Source organism: Cherax quadricarinatus, chromosome 62 (genome assembly GCF_038502225.1).
Source record: "Cherax quadricarinatus isolate ZL_2023a chromosome 62, ASM3850222v1, whole genome shotgun sequence".
NCBI lineage: Eukaryota > Metazoa > Arthropoda > Malacostraca > Decapoda > Parastacidae > Cherax > Cherax quadricarinatus.
The window spans coordinates 15,302,049-15,324,178 of record NC_091353.1 but is presented as its reverse complement, the minus strand read 5'-3'; the positions used below and the strand labels follow the sequence as shown (position 1 = coordinate 15,324,178).

The 22,130-nt window shown below is 41.3% G+C and overlaps 1 protein-coding gene across 1 annotated transcript in view; it reads left to right on the top strand.

The window, feature by feature from the left end:
• Positions 1–13,748: 13,748 nt before the first annotated feature.
• Positions 13,749–22,130, top strand: part of LOC128687242 (nuclear FMR1 interacting protein 1) — a 33,267-nt gene continuing 24,885 nt past the window's right edge. The window contains exon 1 of the mRNA XM_070098458.1: positions 13,749–13,900. Within this exon, the coding sequence (XP_069954559.1) occupies positions 13,831–13,900 (70 nt within the window). The 5' untranslated portion in view covers positions 13,749–13,830. The remainder of the gene's footprint in view (positions 13,901–22,130) is intronic.

The following is a 22,130-nucleotide window of genomic DNA, read 5'->3' as shown; positions in this document are numbered from 1 at the left end:
AGAGACAGACAGTATAATAACCTATGTGACATGTCAAGATATCTTATTAATGAAAATAAGATACCAGATATACTAAGCAAATTTCCTAAATTTGCTTGTAACAGATAAGTGAACTATAGATATGTAGATATAAATCCATATGTATTCCTGTTAACCCTTTGGGGCCTAGTTCCTAGGCCTTTTGTGTATCCATATGCTCTCGCGCTACCGTCCACAGGATGGATATGGGGTGCACAATAAACTAGCCACTTCGGTGGCAAAATCTAAAAAACGTACGAGCCACAGCCCGGCTGATCAGGAACTGACTTTAGGTGCTTGTCCAGTGCCAGCTTGAAGACTGCCAGGGGTCTGTTGGTAATCCCCCTTATGTGTGCTGGGAGGCAGTTGAACAGTCTCGGGCCCCTGACACTTATTGTATGGTCTCTTAACGTGCTAGTGACACCCCTGCTTTTCATTGGGGGGATGGTGTGTGATGGGATCCATAGCAATTGTACATTAATTCCTTTGTCCCTAATTTTTTTTGAGTATCTATCCCTGGCTTCCCCAATGAGCATGTTGTTGGAGTCATTATATGAGTCAAGAGCCTTCAATGATGACAGAATCAGTAATGATGATAGAGTCAAGCTCAGTGTCATAGGTTAGCTTTAGCGCCATTAGGATTGCAAACAATTCAGTTTGCAGTGTAGACGCCCAGTTGTTAATTCTTATGCCTAACTCCACAAATTTATTATCGTTCTTAACTAGGGAGGTGGCAACAAGAGCAGATGCAGATTGAGCATCTTGAACAGATCCTGACAAGTTTAATAAATATATGTAATCAGGATGATGCTCTTGAGCATGGTGATGATGTCAAAAGTGCAGCAATCTCCGTTCAGCTTCCAGCAATTTGTGAGAAAGAAGCCCATAACTCTTGCCTTCAAAAATTGCCTTATCACTGGCTGCCAAAATGCCGAAAAATGCTTAAAAATAAAGGTCCTGAAGATAAAGACGTACAAACTATGCTATTTGCTCTTAAGTATCTGCACACTGTAGTCAAAGCATAATAGTTTTACCATCTTATGAGCAAGAGATTGTAATAACTCACTACAATGGATACATTACAAATCTTTTCATGGAACATTGCTTCCATCAGGAAGCGGTTGCCTGACTTACATCATATTAGTGCAACCAAGAATATTGATGTCATCTGTTTGCAGGAATGTAGATTGAAAGATGGAGCACCTCCACCAAACTTGCCTGGATATGCAGCTTATAACCTAAGGTCAACCAACTGTTGTGTGATGTATGTCAGAAAGAGCTTGCCACATTCACTCCTTTCCTTGCAGAGTCGAGTTAACATGCAGTATCATGGTGTCAAAGTATATGCAGGCGATTTTTCCATAAACATTTTTAATCTCTATGCCCCAGCGAACCAGCTTCGACCTGATGCTTTACCAGATCGCATCAATAGTGAACCTACCATCATTCTTGGAGATTTTAATGCCAGACATAAGAATATTGGTGGGTCTATAACAAACACCAATGGAACTAAACTAGTGAGATTGCTAAATGAGCATGATAATGTTCGAATTGTGGGCACTACTGAGCCTACTCACATATATGGTGGCATACTAGATCTGTGTCTTGGATTTAATACATCATATACGATGCATGACTCTGTCATAGTTGATGATCTTCTATCTGATCACTTCCCAAGACTAACAACTGTCAATCTTGATCACATCTCCAGCAATCAAGGAGCTAAATACAGAAGGAGGAAACTTATTCTCAAACCAGAACACAGAGACAACTTTATTAACCACTTGGATCAATGGTATAAGAATTACGAGCCCATTGGCACACAAAAATTTAATGATGATTTAATTACCACTATTGAGAGTGTTCTCACAGATCAAGTGGGCAGGAATAGGAAACAAAAACCCTCCACTATAAATAACAATAAAAACCAATGTAAATACTATAATGATCCACAGCTGCGCAATCTAACACATGCAGCTAGGAGGATTGGTAAAGCATACCGTGAATGTAGAACCCCAGACCTGCTCAGAACGTTCCAAGCTGCACTAACAAATGCAAGGAATAGAAAGGAAGAACTTAGGCAACAGGAATGGGAACAGTTTGTTAGTGGATTAAATAGGTCCACCCCTTTGAGTTTGGCTTGGAAAGGTATAAATAAAATAACCAGGAAAAAGACTGGCAATGTTGCTCATCCCTTTCCTCTTGAAAAAGCAAATGACCTCATAAATGACTGGTCCAAAACATCCAGGCATGAAAGCCTTCCATCTCATATTAGAAAAAATTTAGAGAGTACTTCTGAAGAAATGTTGAAACTGATTAATTTTATGAGCCAAAATATTGATGAGAGTGATTGCCTCTTTACCGAGTATGAATTAGATAATGCATTAACCAAAGGTCGATCAACTGCTCCTGGAGAGGATGGTATAACCTATGATATTCTCAGAACTCTAAGGCACGTGCCTGATAACCCTTTGTTGGCACTGTATAATCTCAGTTACATTGAGGGCGTTCTTCCTACTTCCTGGACCAATAGTCTCATTGTGCCTATCCCTAAGCCCCAACAGCCTGATACATTTAGGCCGATCTCCTTAACTAGTTGTCTTTGTAAAACTTTTGAAAGAATGATGCTTAACAGACTGTACTACAGAATCAGAGATCAACTTTCCCCCTACCTCTATGGGTTCATGAAAGGTAAAAGTGTGCAGAACTGTATTTCCACCTTTCTCACTGCACACACCTCTACTAGTTTTACCACTTTTCTTGATCTAAAATCTGCATTTGATATTGCGAACAGAACCGTTATACTACATGAATTAGCCAAAATGAATATTGGTGGTAGCTTACTCTGCTGGATAATAGGATACCTGTCAAATAGAGTATCCTCTGTCCTTTACCAAGGCATCAGAAGTGATTCTAAAGAAATGTCTTTAGGTACACCGCAGGGAGGAGTTCTTAGTCCCATGCTATTTAATATTCTGATTAATGCTCTCCTAAATGCTCTACCTGCCTCACCTAAACATATAGCTATAAGCTATGCTGATGATATCATGATCCATACAACAGGGCATAAGAAGATGAATACTATTCTTAATGAAGTTCAAGCAATTTGTAATCGACTAGGCCTCATAATATCTTCCTCTAAAACTAAGATATTAACAAGCAAACGACATCCCCCACCCATCTATTTGCAGGGTGAAATCATTAGCTACGTTAAAACTTACAGATATCTTGGTGTAGATGTACCCTTTAACAAATCCACTATACCACAACTAAACAAGAAATGTAAAGCTAGGCTAAATGCTCTCAAAGCTGTTGCTGGCTACAATCCCAACTATGGTGCAAATGTGAGAATCGTGAGAATGATGTACATAGCCTATGTTAGGTCCTTAATTGATTATGCTGCTCCCATGTTGATATTAGCTAGAGAAAGTTCTCTCCGACCCTTGGAGTTAATGCAAAATGAAGCTCTCAGGATTATTCTTGGCTGTCCCAGATCTACAAAAGTTCTTAACATGAGGAAGGAGCTTGGTATTTCTAGTATCAGTGATAGGATTGTTGAAATTAACACTGTACTCGGTATTAGAATGTTGAGAAACGAACCAGACACTGTCACAGTGAATCTTACCAAGTGTCTAGAGGTAAATACACACAGATCTAAATGGATTGTGAAAACGTGCAATTGCATTAAGTTTTATAACCTGCATGAACTGTATCACTGTAGGCAACAAGAGCATTTCACCCCTCCATGGAAGATGTGTTCATTTAATATCACATACCTACAAGTCCCTCCCAAGAAGCTCATTGCTAGTAATCCCTTCCTTAAATCTCTTGTTAGAGCAACTGCTCAAGAAGAAATTTCTCACCTAGCTGGTAGTAACAAGTTATCACAAGTTATATACACTGATGGATCTAAACAGGAGTCTTCTGGCAGGGCTGCATCTGCTCTTGTTTCCACCTCCCTAGTTAAGAACGATAATAAATTTGTTGAGTTAGGCATAAGAATTAACAACTGGGCGTCTACACTGCAAACTGAATTGTTTGCAATCCTAATGGCGCTAAAGCTAACCTATGACACTGAGCTTGACTCTATCATCATTACTGATTCTATGTCATCACTGAAGGCTCTTGACTCATATAATGACTCCAACAACATGCTCATTGGGGAAGCCAGGTATAGATACTCAAAAATTAGGGACAAAGGAATTAATGTACAATTGCTATGGATCCCATCACACATTGGATTACTCCTTCATGATAAAGTTGATATGTTAGCCAAGAAGAGTATCGAGAAGGAGAATGTAGAATATAACTTTGGTATAACTGTGTCTAGCATTAGGAATAATATTAGGAGAGAAGTAAATAATGAAAATGATTGTTATAGGAATGCAGTTAGAAGCCTGAGTAGATCTATAACCCACTATGATAACATGAACGTAGATAAGTATGTTTATGGAGCAACTTGCAATGTGAACAGACTGACTGATGTTGTAGTGGCCAGGCTTAGGCTTGGTTACAAGTACTTCTGGCAGTTTGGGAGACACACAGATGATGATCAAACTAAATGTAAATTATGTGATCAGGCATATGGTCACTCTCTTGAACACTATGTGCTTAATTGTCCACTTATTGAGGAATACAGAGACAGACAGTATAATAACCTATGTGACATGTCAAGATATCTTATTAATGAAAATAAGATACCAGATATACTAAGCAAATTTCCTAAATTTGCTTGTAACAGATAAGTGAACTATAGATATGTAGATATAAATCCATATGTATTCCTGTTAACCCTTTGGGGCCTAGTTCCTAGGCCTTTTGTGTATCCATATGCTCTCGCGCTACCGTCCACAGGATGGATATGGGGTGCACAATAAACTAGCCACTTCGGTGGCAAAATCTAAAAATCTAAGTACTTATTGTTATCCACAATGTCAATAAGTACATGGATCCTAAATTCCTGTTGTCAGATCAAGTTGCAAACCCTCGTCGACTTCCAAATGATCTGATATTGGCTGAGTGGATTGGTCAAGGGACTCCACCATCATATATCTACTCTCGTGCAGCGCTTAACAGGAGTTACAAAATAGCTTTGTACAAAGCACCTCACCGTAGATGCTACAAGTGTCAGCGCTGGGGTCACATTGCTTGGAAATGCTCATCTAAGTCACACTGGTGTGCAGTGTGTGCCAAGGCCCATCCTTCTCACCAGTGCTATGATATGATCAAGAAACACCAGACCGTTGCATTAGAATGTATCAATTGTAAGACTCCAGGAGTCACAGCTGCTCATGCTGACTGCAGAGCGAAAGCTGCCCACATCGCCAGCCGCAGAGCTCCCGCCTCACCCATCACCCCCCATGATGAGGCAATAGGCCTACCAGATACTTCATGTCTGAATACTGACCCTTGCCTGAACTCAGACAATATGGTTGAGCGAGTCACTCTGGGAGTACATCAACAGAGCACGATCACGTCTGCTATCAACACTAGTAATGCTGCTGGTGTTGACACCATCTGTCTGGCTGAGTCAGCTGTCAGTCAGCCACCTGACTCAGCTGATCGGGACTTCATACTTCCTGATGACGCTAGTCTTGCTGGGGTGGTACACAACATGCAGCTGCGCATAACAGTACTGGAGAAGCAACAATGGTGTTTGAAACAACAACTTGAGCACCACGAGGAAAAACTTACAGAGGTTGCAAATGAGTACATCAACCCACAGATAGTCAGCCATTATGAAAATGAGTGTGGTGATGATGAACAAACTGATGATTGCAGTGGTGTTAATAATCACAAAAACGATGAATCTGATAGTGGTGTTTACAATCACAGTGAAGATGATAAGGGCAGTGAAGGCCATCATGATAGTCAACCTGATGAGTGTAATGTATTGATAGATACTGAGTGTGGAGATGACCCGGTTGTTGATAATGGTGTATGTATCACTGGTCATAATGATGAGGGAAGTGATACATGTGATGATAGTGATGAGTGTAATAAAAGCGGAGAGTTGAGTGCGAGGGATAGTGTCACCTTCCATACATTCACAGACAAAGAGCGCAGTGACCTCTGTGTACAAAGACTCCCAAGAGGTCTCACTAATGGAAGTGCACTTAGGAGACTCATGGATAAGGATAATACTGATGATATTGATATTGATTATGTCTGTTTGTTATTTAGTAAGTTTTTTCATTTTGCTGAGAAATTGAAAACTATCCCTGGACTTTTATAATGGAACCAAACTCGTATAAACTATCCATTTTAAGTTGGAATATTGCGTCACTTAGAAAAAGATTTTCTGACCTGCATCATAAAGTAACCACTGAATCCATTGATGTTGTGTGTCTACAAGAGTGCAGAGTCCCTGAAAAATCCCAACCCCCTAAATTGCCATCGTTTGTTGCATATAACCTCAAATCTACTAATTCTTGTGTTCTATATATTAAAAAATCACTTCCCCATCAACTTCTTGCACATAAGAAAACAGAGGGGCTACAGTATCACGGTGTTAGGGTTTATATTGGGAACTCTGCTCTCAACATATTTAACTTGTACGCTCCTGCTGATAAGTTTAATTACTTGGAGCTCCCAACTTGTGCTCAGTCTGAACCTACTCTCATTATTGGTGATTATAATGCAAGACACAAAAGCATTGGAAACTCTCAGTTTGGTAATCGTAATGGCAATCAACTGTTGTCACTCTTAAACAGTCATGATAATGTGCAAATTGTAGGTGACATTGAACCCACACATATCTATGGAGGTGTCCTTGATCTGTGTCTTGGCTTCAACATTACTTCTGCCAGCTGTGAGTCTTCCATTGTAACAGATATAGCGTCTGATCATTTCCCAAGGCTAAACTCTCTAGATATTGGTAATACTATTCTCCCTGGTGGGATATTCAAACGGAAACGTCTTAATGTTTCCCCTGATCAACATGATGACTTTGTTGCACATGTGACTGACTGGTATAATTCCTATGAGTGTACCTCTGTCGAGACTTTTAACAATGACCTTGTGAGCAGTATTCAGAACTTCTTAGAGCCGCCTCTGAAACCTCCTACTACTCTAAATCCAAATGACTTCCATAATAATCATAAGTCTTATAAAAATCATACCTATTACAATGATTCTAAACTTCGAACATTGAAACGTACTGCTCGCAGACTAGGCCTAGCCTATAGAAACCATCGTACCCCTGAAATGCTGAGCCTCTTCCAAACTGCCCTTGCTGCTGCCAGAGAGCGTATGACAGAGCTGCGGCAAACAGACTGGGAACAATTTGTCAATGGTCTCAATGCTCACACCCCACTTAGCCGGGCATGGAGGGACATAAATAGAATTAAGGGTAACAGAACTGGGCAGATCGCGCACCCTCATCCATTGCATAGGGCGAATGAGTTAGTCAGTGCTTGGGCTGCTACATCTAGCTATGACAGTCTTCCCAATACCACACAGGCGAAATTAATGGACAAATATGATGCAAGGGAGAGACTTGTTTGCTTTATGCTCAGCAAGGCAGATGACTGCAACATTCTTTTCCCTATATCACTCTCTTATTTACCCCTATCTCACCTATGGAATTTGTGCATGGGGCTCAACAACAAGTAACCATCTCAGACCACTAATTACCCAACAAAAGGCTGCAGTTAGAATGATAACAAATTCTCACTACAGGCAGCACACTCCACCAATATTCAATACACTCAACCTACTCACCATACAAAACATCCATACTTATTACTGCACCTATTACATACATAGAACACTCAACTCTGATATTAACCCTCCCCTCAAACATCTCCTTGCCAACCTCAACAGAACACATGACCATAACACAAGGCACAGATCACTCTTTGATATTCCTCGTGTCCATCTCACGCTATGCAAAAACTCAATGCACATAAAAGGCCCTAAAATCTGGAATTCATTACCTGTAAATATAAAAGAAACACTACCTGTTTGTAAATTCAAGTCTCTTCTCAAAGATCACTTACTCACCCAAAACCAAATAAATACTGAATAACTGAACCTTATAAATTGTATATCTTAAATGTTTCTCACAATTATATCACATAAATGTTAAACCTAAAACCCAATCTAACTTTATTATTTTTTAAATACACTACCTAACAGAATACTCCATTCTACTGAATTTATAACAATGCATGCAACCATATGACCTGTCTTTGTAATACTCACTTGTGCTTTATAGTAATCAGTTTACATTAATGTTTTTCACTGATTTCATCATTGCTTAGTTAATCTTAAGTTAATTTTAAGCCAGCCCGTAATGCTATGCATAGTATAAGTGGCTTTGACATGCTGCTCTTATCTGTATTTTTTTTTGTACCTCTGTAAGTGTGCTCAAATTATAAATAAATAAATAAATAAATAAATAAATAAATAAATAAATAAATTATGAACTTGATGCAGCACTAACTAAGGGCAACTCCACGTCGCCTGGTGAGGATGGTATTACTTACAACATACTCAGATTGCTGTGTCGAGTACCAGGTAATCCTTTACTTGAATTATATAACATGAGTTATGTCACTGGGGAGCTCCCTAAATCATGGACCAATAGCCTCATTATTCCCATTCCAAAGCCCAATCAACAAAACTCATTTCGCCCAATATCCCTTACTAGCTGCTTGTGTAAAACATTTGAAAGGATGATTCTTAATCGTCTTATGCACAGAATTAAGGAATTCTTGTCACCCCGGTTGCATGGCTTCATGCATGGAAGGAGTGTGCATCATTGCATTACCACCTTTCTCACTCTGCACACTGACAGCTCATACACTACGTTCCTTGACCTTAAATCCGCTTTTGATGTAGCCAACAGACATGTAATCATTAGTGAACTTGCCAGAATGGATGTTGGAGGATGGCTTCTCCGCTGGATTAAAGGTTACCTGTCCAACAGAAAGTCGTCTGTGTTGTTCCAGGGACATAGAAGTGTAACTAAAGATTTTGAATTAGGAACCCCACAGGGAGGTGTGCTTAGTCCCACCCTTTTCAACATTTTGATTAATGCCTTACTTAATGCCATGCCTAGCCAGCCCCATCATTATATGGTTAGTTTTGCTGATGACATAATGATTCACACTACCGGATTCTCCAACACCCAAAACATTCTTAATCATGTTTTAGCCTCGTGTCAGGACCTGGGGTTAATAATCTCAGGGGATAAAACAAAGATACTCAACAGGCGTCCTCCTCGGCAGAGAGGCACAGTTCGTCAGATCCAGTTGCATGATGGGTCTCTTCTAGAATATGTAAGCAGATACAGGTATCTAGGCTTTGAGGTTCCACTACTTGGACCTGTTGTAACGAGACTTTGTCGCCAATACAAAGAAAGGCTGAGAGCACTTAGAGTTGTGGCAGGTTTTCATCCCAGGTATGGTGCTAATGTTAAAATTGTGAAAATGATGTATCTTGCTTATATTAGATCATTGGTTGATTATGCAGCGCCACTACTTGCACTCGTGTCTGACTGGAAGCTTGGAGGGCTGGAAAAACTGCAAAACGAAGCAATGAGGATCATCCTAGATGCCCTCGTACTGCCAAAATTTTAAATATGCGGAAAGAACTTAATATTCCAAGCATTAGAGATCGTGTTACTGAAAGAAATATCCTTATTGGGGTCAATATGCTTAGGCTAGCCCATTCAAACCCCTGCACAGAAGCCCTCCAAACTTTCCTCAGCACTGGTGAACATCCTTCCAGATGGATCGAAAAAACTGGAACCGACCTCCGCATGAACCAGCTACATGATCTATATCAAGTTGGACAACAGAGACATTTCCCTGCTCCATGGGATATTACCCCATTCCAAACTACCATTCCTCCATTTCCCCCCAAAACTCTTCTTAAATCACAACCAAAGCTTCGTCTTGAAGCCAAACATGATGCCTTAAGCTGTATTGATAACTTAGTCACACAGAACAATCTTTCACAAATTATTTACGTCGATGGTTCTGTTCACCAGTCCACTGGTGCAGCTGGTAGTGCTGCTGTTGTCACACAGAGTGATGGCTCTCATAAAGAAATTGGAGCACGCATCAATAACTGGGCCTCTACCCTTCAAACAGAACTGTTTGCCATACTCCTTGCACTCAAATGTGTCCATGTATCTAAGGTTGACACTTTAATTGTAACTGATTCTCTGTCATCCATAAATGCTCTCAACTCATTAAGTATAAATTGTGGCATGCTTTTGTCAGAAGCCAGACATAGATATGGTAAGATTGTGGACAGTGGAGTCAGAGTGCACATGCTGTGGATTCCATCTCACATTGGTCTTCAGATGCATGATAGAACTGATAAATTGGCTAAGCTGTATGCTTTCAAAGAGGGGGTAGATTACAATCTTGGGTTGTCATTTAGCAGTTTGAGAACAATAATACGAAAAGAACTTCAAATGAACTTTATTGACTTAAGACTTAGGGAGATTGACACAAGTCAGTCCATCTATCATCATTCCATCATGCAGGAGGAGCCACATGTCTATGGTGCATCCAACAAGATAAGCAGACTCTTGGATGTCACTACTGCCCGGCTCCGGCTGGGTTACAAGTATCTTTGGCAGGTTAAATCACCACCACCAGATGTAGACCAAACGAAATGTAAACTTTGCCAGATGGACTATTGTCACACATTGCGTCATTATGTACTGGAGTGTGATAAAATTAATGAATTTAGAAACAACTCACTCAGAAGTGTTCAAGAAATGGCTAAGTATTTTATCCACAGTGGTATATTGCAGACCATTCTGGAGAAATACCCTGACTTTGCTAGCTGTAAATAAAGCATTACCACATGTGTGCATGTGTGCATGTGTGTGTGTGTGTGTGTGTGTGTGTGTGTGTGTGTGTGTGTGTGTGTGTGTGTGTGTGTGTGTGTGTGTGTGTGTGTGTGTGTGAGGGTGTGTGTGTGTGTGTGTACTCACCTAATTGTGGTTGCAGGGGTCGAGACTCAGCTCCTGGCCCCGCCTCTTCACTGATCGCTACTGGATCCTCTCTCTCTCTGCTTCCTGAGCTTTGTCATACCTCTTCTTAAAACTATGTATGGTTCCTGCCTCCACTACTTCACTTGCTAGGCTATTCCACTTGCTGACAACTCTATGACTGAAGAAATACTTCCTAACGTCCCTGTGACTCGTCTGAGTCTTCAGCTTCCAGTTGTGACCCCTTGTCCCTGTGTCCCCTCTCTGGAACATCCTATCTCTGTCCACCTTGTCTATTCCCCGCAGTATCTTGTATGTCGTTATCATGTCTCCCCTGACCCTTCTGTCCTCCAGTGTCGTCAGTCCGATTTCCCTTAACCTTTCCTCGTACGACATTCCCTTGAGCTCTGGGACTAGCCTTGTTGCAAACCTTTGTACTTTCTCTAACTTCTTGACGTGCTTGACCAGGTGTGGGTTCCAGACTGGTGCTGCATACTCCAGTATGGGTCTAACATACACAGTGTACAGTGTCTTGAACGATTCCTTATTAAGGTATCGGAATGCTATTCTCAGGTTTGCCAGGCGCCCGTATGCTGCAGCGGTTATTTGGTTGATGTGTGCCTCCGGTGATGTGCTCGGTGTTATGGTCACCCCAAGGTCTTTCTCCCTGAGTGAGGTCTGTAGTCTTTGTCCACCTAGCCTATATTCTGTCTGCGGTCTTCTTTGCCCCTCCCCAATCTTCATGACTTTGCATTTGGCTGGATTGAATTCGAGGAGCCAGTTACTGGACCACATGTCCAGCCTCTCCAGGTCTCTTTGCAGTCCTGCCTCATCCTCGTCCGATTTAATTCTTCTCATCAACTTCACGTCATCTGCGAACAGGGACACTTCAGAGTCTATTCCTTCCATCATGTCGTTCGTGTGTGTGTGTGTGTGTGTGTGTGTGAGTGTGTGTGTGTGTGTGTGTGTGTGTGTGTGTGTGCATGTGTGTGGGTGTGTGTGAGGGTGTGTGTGCGGGTGTGTGTGAGGGTGTGTGTGTGTGTGCGTGTGTGTGTGTGTGTGTGTGTGTGCGTGTGTGGGTGGGTGTGTGCATGTGTGGGTGTGTGGGTGTGTGTGTGTGTGTGTGTGGGTGTGTGTGTGTGGGTGTGTGTGAGGGTGTGTGTGTGGGTGTGTGTGAGGGTGTGTGTGTGTGGGTGTTGGTGTGTGTGTGTGGGTGTGTGTGTGTGGGTGTGCGTCCTTGTGTGTATGCATATATTTGTACGCTCGTGTGCACATGTCCGTGCGTGCGCCCTCGTGTGTGTATGTGCGCGCGCGCGCTAGTGTGGGTGTATGATCCACTTAATATTTGTATTTATAACTCATTACAATTGTGACCAGGTGTGGACGTATCAGTGGTTCATTACTTTGTAATTTGTTCATGACTGTAACCATGTATAGGAGTGAAGCTGATTCATTACCTCTGTAACTTGCCATGATTAGTGACCAGATCTACCTGGAGTTCATTACCTTTGTAACTAGTTCAGCTATCATAACTTTGGGGTCCAGTCACTGGACCCATTATGTACCTTTGTAATCTTTTGACTACCGCCCACAGGATGGGTATGGGGTGCATAAAGATATTAAACTAAAGTGTGTGTGTGTGTGTGTGTGTGTGTGTGTGTGTGTGTGTGTGTGTGTGTGTGTGTGTGTGTGTGTGTGTGTGTGTGTGTGTGTGTGTGTGTGTGTGTGTGTGTGGTGTGTGTGTGACTCAACAATCAATATTTGCACCAATAACTCATTACAGTTGTGACCGGGTGTGGAAGTGTGAATTGCTCATTACTCTATAATTTGTTCATGATTGTAGCCAAAGTATAAACGTAAGTAACCATTCTACAGAATTCATTACCTTTGTAACTTCTGAGCTCATTACCTTTGTACCTAGTTCAGCTATTAAAACTTTGGGGGCCCAGTCCCTGGACCCATTACGTACCTCTGTAATCTGTAAATACCTTTGTAACTTGTCATGATTGTGACCAGACTTACCTGGAGTTCATTACCTTTGTAAATTGTGAGTTCATTACCTTTGTAAATTGTGAGTTCATTACCTTTGTAAATTGTGAGTTCGTTGCCTCTGTAACTTGCTCAGCTATCAAAACTTTGGAGTCCAGTCCCTGGACCAATTATGTACCTCTGTAATCTTTTGACTACCGCCCACGGGATGGGTATGGGGTGCATAATAAACATATTAAACTAAAAAAAACTGTGGGTGAAACGTTGTCAATAAAGGATCACATTATACTTCATATGTGTTTATATTTCCAAAGGGACACTAACTTGGACTTTCTTAGTATGGGTCAGTGGGCCTTCTGCAGTGCTTCCTCTTTATGTTCTTAAGTAAATTAACACGATAAATTCTAGACTTGCATCGCCATCACAATACATTTTAGGCATATCCATCACAATAAATTCAAGGACCTCAATGGAAATAAGTCACTATCTAACCTGTTTTGATTATCCCAGGTTATTTACACTCTGTAATTATTGTACTTACGTGTAACTGTGCCAAAATAAATTTTCTTACGTGAGTGAGGGAGAGGTCAGTACCTGAACTACTAACCTGCACAATAAACTACTGCTTTCATACTACATTAAAATAACACTTAATATTAAACACTAATAAAACATAATATAATACAATATTAGCATTAACATACATATAATAAAATAAAGGAGCATATCCTATTATAAAATATGTCGGGTATGGACATACCAGTAACAATTTTAGTCAGGTATCCCCAGCCACAACAACACGTGTGAGGCTGCTGATGCTCCTCACACCTCCACTCAGTCACCTTTATTTCAGTTTTTTTTGACCTATAATGAGCAGGAATAAACGTGGTAGTCTTGAGCAGCGAGCTGCAGGCAACAGTAAATTGTTCGGAAACCCCGGTAGGTGTGTACGTTAATAAATATGTGAGGAAATTTTGCGGTGGAATAAATTTGAAGACAGATTCTGTTCGTTTGAAAAATTGTCTCTGGGTTATCCTGGCTTACGATTCTGAGGGTTTGTAAGCCAGGATAACCTTGAGGGTTTGTAAGCCAGGATAACCTTGAGGGTTTGTAAGCCAGGATAACCTTGAGGGTTTGTAAGCCAGGATAACCTTGAGGGTTTGTAAGCCAGGATAACCTTGAGGGTTTGTAAGCCAGGATAACCTTGAGGGTTTGTAAGCCAAGATAACCTTGAGAGTTTGTAAGCCAGGATAACCTTGAGGGTTTGTAAGCCAGGATAACCCAGAGGGTTTGTAAGCCAGGATAACCTTGAGGGTTTGTAAGCCAGGATAACATTGAGGGTTTGTAAGCCAGGATAACCCAGAGGGCTTGTAAGTCAGGATAACCCATAGGGTTTGTAAGCCAGGATAACCCAGAGGGTTTGTAAGCCAGGATAACCCAGAGGATTTGTATGTCAGGATAGCCCAGAGGGTTTGTAAGCCAGGATAACCCAGAGGGTTTGTAAGTCAGGATAACCTTGAGGGTTTGTAAGCCAGGATAACCCAGAGGGTTTGTAAGCCAGGATAACCCAGAGGATTTGTATGTCAGGATAACCCAGAGGGTTTGTAAGCCAGGATAACCTTGAGGGTTTGTAAGCCAGGATAACCCAGAGGGTTTGTAAGTCAGGATAACCCAGAGGGTTTGTAAGCCAGGATAACCCAGAGGGTTTGTAAGCCAGTATAACCTTGAGGGTTTGTAAGCCAGGATAACATTGAGGGTTAGTAAGCCAGGATAACCCAGAGGGTTTGTAAGCCAGGATAACCTGAGGGTTTGTAAGCCAGGATAACATTGAGGGTTTGTAAGCCAGGATAACCCAGAGGGTTTGTAAGTCAGGATAACCCAGAGGGTTTGTAAGCCATGATAACCCAGAGGGTTTGTAAGCCAGGATAACCCAGAGGATTTGTATGTCAGGATAACTCAGAGGGTTTGCAAGCCAGGATAACCCAGAGGGTTTGTAAGCCAGGATAACCCAGAGGGTTTGTAAGCCAGGATAACATTGAGAGTTTGTAAGTCAGGATAACCCAGAGGCTTTGTAAGCCAGGATAACCCAGGGGGTTTGTAAGTCAGGATAACCCAGAGGGTTTGTAAGCCGGGATAACCCAGAGGGTTTGTAAGCCAGGATAACCTTGAGGGTTTGTAAGCCAGGATAACATTGAGGGTTTGTAAGCCAGGATAACCCAGAGGGTTTGTAAGTCAGGATAACCCAGAGGGTTTGTAAGCCAGGATAACCCAGAGGGTTTGTAAGCCAGGATAACCCAGAGGATTTGTATGTCAGGATAACCCAGGGGTTTGTAAGCCAGGATAACCCAGAGGGTTTGTAAGCCAGGATAACCCAGAGGGTTTGTAAGCCAGGATAACCCAGAGGGTTTGTAAGCCAGGATAACATTGAGGGTTTGTAAGGATAACCCAGAGGGTTTGTAAGCTAGGATAACCCAGGGGGTTTGTAAGCCAGGATAACCCAGAGGATTTGTATGTCAGGATAACCCAGAGGGTTTGTAAGCCAGGATAATCTTGAGGGTTTGTAAGCCAGGATAACCCAGAGGGTTTGTAAACCAGGATAACCCAGAGGGTTTGTAAGCCAGGATAACCCAGAGGGTTTGTAAGCCAGGATAACATTGAGGGTTTGTAAGCCAGGATAACCCAGAGGGTTTGTAAGTCAGGATAACCCAGAGGGTTTGTAAGCCAGGATAACCCAGAGGGTTTGTAAGCCAGGATAACCCAGAGGATTTGTATGTCAGGATAACCCAGGGGTTTGTAAGCCAGGATAACCCAGAGGGTTTGTAAGCCAGGATAACCCAGAGGGTTTGTAAGCCAGGATAACCCAGAGGGTTTGTAAGCCAGGATAACATTGAGGGTTTGTAAGGATAACCCAGAGGGTTTGTAAGCTAGGATAACCCAGGGGGTTTGTAAGCCAGGATAACCCAGAGGATTTGTATGTCAGGATAACCCAGAGGGTTTGTAAGCCAGGATAATCTTGAGGGTTTGTAAGCCAGGATAACCCAGAGGGTTTGTAAACCAGGATAACCCAGAGGGTTTGTAAGCCAGGATAACCCAGAGGGTTTGTAAGCCAGGATAACCCAGAGAGCTTGTAAGCCAGGATAACCCAGAGGGTTTGTATGTCAGGATAACCCAGAGGGTTTGTAAGTCAGGATAACCCAGAGGGTTTGTAAGTCAGGATAACCTTGAGGGTTTGTAAGCTAGGATAACCTTGAGGGTTTGTAAGCCAGGGTAACCCAGAGGGTTTGTAAGTCAGGGTAACCCAGAGGGCTTATAAGTCAGGATAACCCATAGGGTTTGTAAGTCAGGATAACCCAGAGGGTTTGTAAGTCAGGATAACCTTGAGGGTTTGTAAGCTAGGATAACCTTAAGGGTTTGTAAGCCAGGGTAACCCAGAGGGTTTGTAAGTCAGGATAACCCAGAGGGTTTATAAGTCAGGATAACCCAGAGGGTTTGTAAGTCAGGATAACCCAAAGGGTTTGTAAGTCAGCATAACCTTGAGGGTTTGTAAGTCAGGATAACCCAGAGGGTTTGTAAGTCAGGATAACTTTGAGGGTTTGTAAGCCAGAATAACCCAGAGGGTTTGTAAGCCAGGATAACCCAGAGGGTTTGTAAGCCAGGATAACCCAGAGGGTTTGTAAGTCAGGATGACCCAGTGGGTTTGTAAGCCAGGATAACCCAGAGGGCTTGTAAGTCAGGATGACCCAGAGGGTTTGTATGTCAGGATAACCCAGACGGTTTTAAGTCAGGATAACCCAGAGGGTGTGTAAGTCAATATAACCCAGAGGGTGTGTAAGTCAGGATAATCTGGAGGATAGTAAGCTAGGATAACCCAGAGGGTTGCTAAGACAGGATAACCCTGAGTTAGTAAGCTAGGATAGCCTAGAGGGTTTGTAAGCCACAATAACCCAGAGGATTTTTAAGCCACAATAACCACAAGTTATCCAACATAATTTAGGTTTATTTTATGTTATAATAGGTTAGTGCTTGCCAGTAATTTTACTAAATTTAAATATGGGAGAGTTCTTAGTCAGTAGGAAAATATTGAAGGCTCCTGACTGATTGTTTAATGACTTGGTAATGCCAGGTCAGATCACTGGAATTCTTATCAATGACTTACTAGCCAAAGGCACATAGGTATTATGCAAGATAAGATCAAATTTGTTTGGATATTTAACCCAGGGGGAGGGTTAGTCAGTGAGTCATTGATGACTGTCTTGTCTTATTTCCACTGGAGTTCTGCAATCTTGGCCCCCAGGATGCAACCCACACCAGTCAACTAATATCCAGGTACCTACTTACTGCTACTTACTTACTGCTACCTACTTACTGTAAGGAAACATACCCAGCATTACTACCCGTACCAAGGATTGAACTACTGCCACTGTGTGCGGTGAGAGCATTGCCTACCAGGCCATGGGGCATCAAGACTGGTTTATTGTATTGTTGGAGGGGATGGGGGGGGGGGTTGCTCTCATATTGATTATACACTGGTCAACAACCAAAATGCTTCCGAGACCAGAGTATCAATTTCCAAATAATTTTTGGTCACTGATAACGTATATCATGGTTAAAATTGTTTGCTAGCTCTACTTTTCAATATATACCTACGTGTCAACCAAGACAGGACTCGCAGCAATTGATTTAAGTTGGATAAATTTAGATTTAACAAGGATATAGAAAAGCATAGTTTGCCAATAGAGTTGTGGATGAGGTCTGTGGTTTGATTCCCAGCAAGGGTGGAAACATTGGGCTTGTTTCCTTATGCCTCTTGTCCGTGTTCACCTATCAGTAAAATGGGTACCTGGGTGTTAGTTGACTGGTGTGGGTTGCATCCTGGGACAAAACTGACCTAATTTGCCCGAAATGCTCTGCATAACAAGGGACTTTCTGTATGGTATTATGTCATTGATGTCAGCTAGGCCTGTATACCTTGTACACATACTTATAGAAATAAAGATATTACAGTGGATCCTCGTTTTTCGTAATTAATCCGTTCCAGAGAATGTGATTATTATCGAAATTGACGATTTGCGAATCCATTTTCCCCATAAGAAATAATGTAAATCCAATTAATTTGTTCCAGACACCCAGAAGTATCAACCCAAAAAATTTTTTTTACCTTAAAGATAGATTTATATGCATAAAAGAATGAACATTCAACATGACAGTTACCTTTACTGAAGGCTGTTATTGATGAATGGAAAACAGGGAAGAGGGGAGAGGGAAGAGAGGTTATTGTTTAGAACTGGAATCCCCCTCCATAAGGACTCTAGGTCACTTCAGGGGTCACTTCCCTAGCCACTTCCCTTGCTTAAATATAGATTTACATGCAGAAAAGAATGCTAAATAAATGTAAAGCACTAATAAAATGTATATATGAACATTTAACATCACACTTACCTTTATTGAAGACTCTTGTTTGTGTATGGCAGACGGGGTAGAGGGAGGGGAGGCGAGTTTATTGTTGGAGAATATGACACTATTATCAACTCTACAGCTTATTCATCTATCACAATTCAACTAATATGACATAATAAACAATATCAATAACATAGAAACATGGAATATACTCTAGAATGAATAAAATAAGTCATTAAGCATGTCACAAGAGGTGTTCTGTTGTTGTTTTGTGTATAAGGGCCACTGAGAGCATAAGTCATCCATAATGGTGGTGAAGCAGCAACTGAGGTGGCGGTGTTTTCTGTAGCCCTATATAACTCCAACAACATTGGAGGAGTTAGTAGAATCACTGAAGAAGGCACCCTCTATCACCATCACAACCACTACCACCATCACAACCACTACCACCCTCTACCACCATCACAACCACTACCACCCTCTACCACCATCATAACCACTACCACCCTCTACCACCATCACAACCACTACCACCCTCTACCACCATCACAACCACTACCACCCTCTACCATCATAACCACCACCACCCTCTACCACCATCACAACCACTACCACCCTCTACCACTATCAGAACCACTACCACCCTCTACCACCATCACTACCAACCTCTACCACTGTCACAACTGCTACCACCATCACTACCACCTTCTACCACCATCACTACCGCCCTCTACCACTATCACAACTGCTACCACCCTCTACCATCATCACTACCACCCTCTACTACTATCACAACTGCTACCACTCTACCACCACCACTTTCGTATTTTTCTACAAACTTTTTCTTAAATTATATGTGTTTCTCACATTCTTTACCAAAGGGCTGGCTCTAGAAGCTTTCTTTGGAGCCATGGTGACTTATTTAGCAGTTGCAAGCACTAAAACGAATGGAATATTATGAAATGTATCATATGAACTCATGGGATCATCCTCACTCACTGATAAACAATGGCACACTCCCTGGGAATGGAGTGTGAGGCGGCTCGGGGCTGTGCATATGTGTCCCAGACGAACGACTATTTGCGAGTCAAATGACAATTCGCGAGTCAATGTTTTGATGAAAAAAATGTTATGATTTCCAAAAATTATGACTTTCGAGCCTTATGGAAAACGAGGATCCACTGTATTATTATTATTTACAAATTACCATGTGGCATAATCGAGGCAAATACAGTGCTCTGGACATGTTGGATGTGAGTATGGCCTAGCTAACATGGTCCAATAGGTCTACAGCAGTGCTTTACTATTACGTGCCTTGATTAATGTAGATGAATGGTTCGGAGAACCAACAAGTTGATAAATTAGACACATGTGCAACACTTGGGTATCTTTAATGAGGAAATGTTTTGCCACACAGTGGCTTCATCAGTCCATACAAAGGAGAATGGTGAAGAACAGGAGGAGTTTGAGGAAATCAGTCCCTCAGCCTTGAGTCAATGTAATCAGTCCATCAATCTTGAAAAGAATACAGCATATGTCAGACACAGCAACATCTTTGGATCTTGATACAGGGAATTCTTCACTTGCCTAACCTTTAGGCATGACCTAATTCCACATTTGGATTTGTCAAATGTGATACCGCCTACGACTGCAGCACCTCACTGGCTGTATTCTTTTCAAGATTGATGGACTGATTACATTGACTCAAGGCTAAGGGACTGATTACTTCAAACTACTACTGTTCTTTACCATTCTCCTTTGTATGGACTGATGAAGCCACTGTGTTGCAAAACATTTCCTCATTTAAAGATACCCAAGTGTTGCATATGTGTGTTTTATTGATTAATGTAGTTCCAGTTTCATAAATATAGTCATTTATGAAATGAAATTTATTGCCTTTTAATTCAGTATTAATGTTGAGTGTCCCTGGTTGCAGTGTGTGCATTTATTATCCTAGTACAGTACAGTGGTACCTCGAGTTACGAACTTAATTCGTTCCAGAAGGCTGTTCAAGTGCCGATACCAAACTAATTTGTTCCCATAAGGAATAATGTAAATTAGATTAGTCCATTTCAGACTCCCAAAAATACACTTACAAAAGCATTTACAAAAATACAGTGGACCCTTGGCTAATGCCTTTAATCCGTTCCAGAGAGCTAGCCTTTAGCCGAATTAATTTTTCCCTTAAGAAATAATGGAAATCCAATTAATCCATTCTAGACACCCAAAAGTATTAAACAAATTAATTTTTTTACATGAAATATACATTACCCTACACAGAAAACAATGATACATGCACAATAAACAATACTGAAATGACACTTACCTTTATTGTGGACTTGTTGATGAGTGATGAGACGGGAGGAGGGGAGAGGATGAAGGTGTTCTATTGTTTGGAAGGGGGAATCCCTTTCCATAAATATTTTAGGTACCAAGTTCTTTTCTGGGGTTACCTCCCTTCTTTGTTTTTTAATGCCACTATGACCAGCTTGAGAGTCACTGGACCACCCTCTACCACCATCACAACCACTACCACCCTCTACCACCCTCTACCACCACCACTTTCGTATTTTTTCTACAAACTTTTTCTTGAATTCTATCGTGTTTCTCACATTCTTTACCAAAGGGCTGGCACTAGAAGCTTTCTTTGGGCCCATGGTGGCCTATTCAGCAGTTACAAGCACTAAAAACAATGGAATAATGCAAAATACATCGCATGTATGCGCAGAATTGTCTTCACTGGCTTTGTAAACAATGGCACACTGGTTGTACAAGGAGTATGGAGTGGCCGTTCCCGCTCAGGCCGTGCAGATACATTCGGGATGAAAGCCCTTAGCCGAGTTTCTTGGCATTAGCCGAGCCAATATTTTGATGCCAAAGAGAGCCATTAGCCAATTTTGGCATTAGCCAATGCAGCCTTTAGCCGAGGGTCCACACTACACTTACATAATTGTTCGAGTTGGGAGCTGTTCAAAACTCGAGGTACCACTGTACTATATGTATTACATTACTAATTTATGCTTAAACTGTATTTTAAATGTATTTCTATTCACACATTACTGTTTTTAACAGTTTCTTGAAATGCCCAGAGATTATTATTAATGTACATATGGACTTATCAATCTGCTACACATTATTTTTTTATGAATTTTTTTAATCTGTGACGGTCACTCTCTTGAACACTATGTGCTTAATTGTCCACATATTGAGGAATAAAGAGTATAATAACTTGTGGTATCTTATTAGTAAAAGTAAGATGTCAGGCATATTAAACAAATTTCCTAAATTTGCTTGTAACAGATAAATCAGCTGTAGATGTAAATCCAGATCTACTCCTGTTAATCCTTTTGGCACCTAGTTCCTAGGCCACCTGTGTATTCGTATGCTCTTTCACTACTATCCACAGGATGGATATCAGGCACACAATAAACTATCCACTTCAGTGGGGAAATAATCTGACCTATGGAGAAATTTTTGTGGCATACATGTTTTTAAACAAGTACTACATGAAAAATCAAGCCTATTTACGGTATATACAGTACAGTATTTCTCTTTTTACATTTGCTGCATTCAGGGGATCTTTCATATTGAAAGAGCAGTGCCCTCTTTCCCTCTCTCTGAGTTGACGTATCATAATCTGGAAGAAAACCCTATTTTTGGGGAAAAATTTGAACTTGACTATACATCGGAATATTAAAATCATGAAAAGAGTCAAAACATTTTAAAATTATAAAAATAATTATCTTAACATGAATCTTTAAATATTAGAACA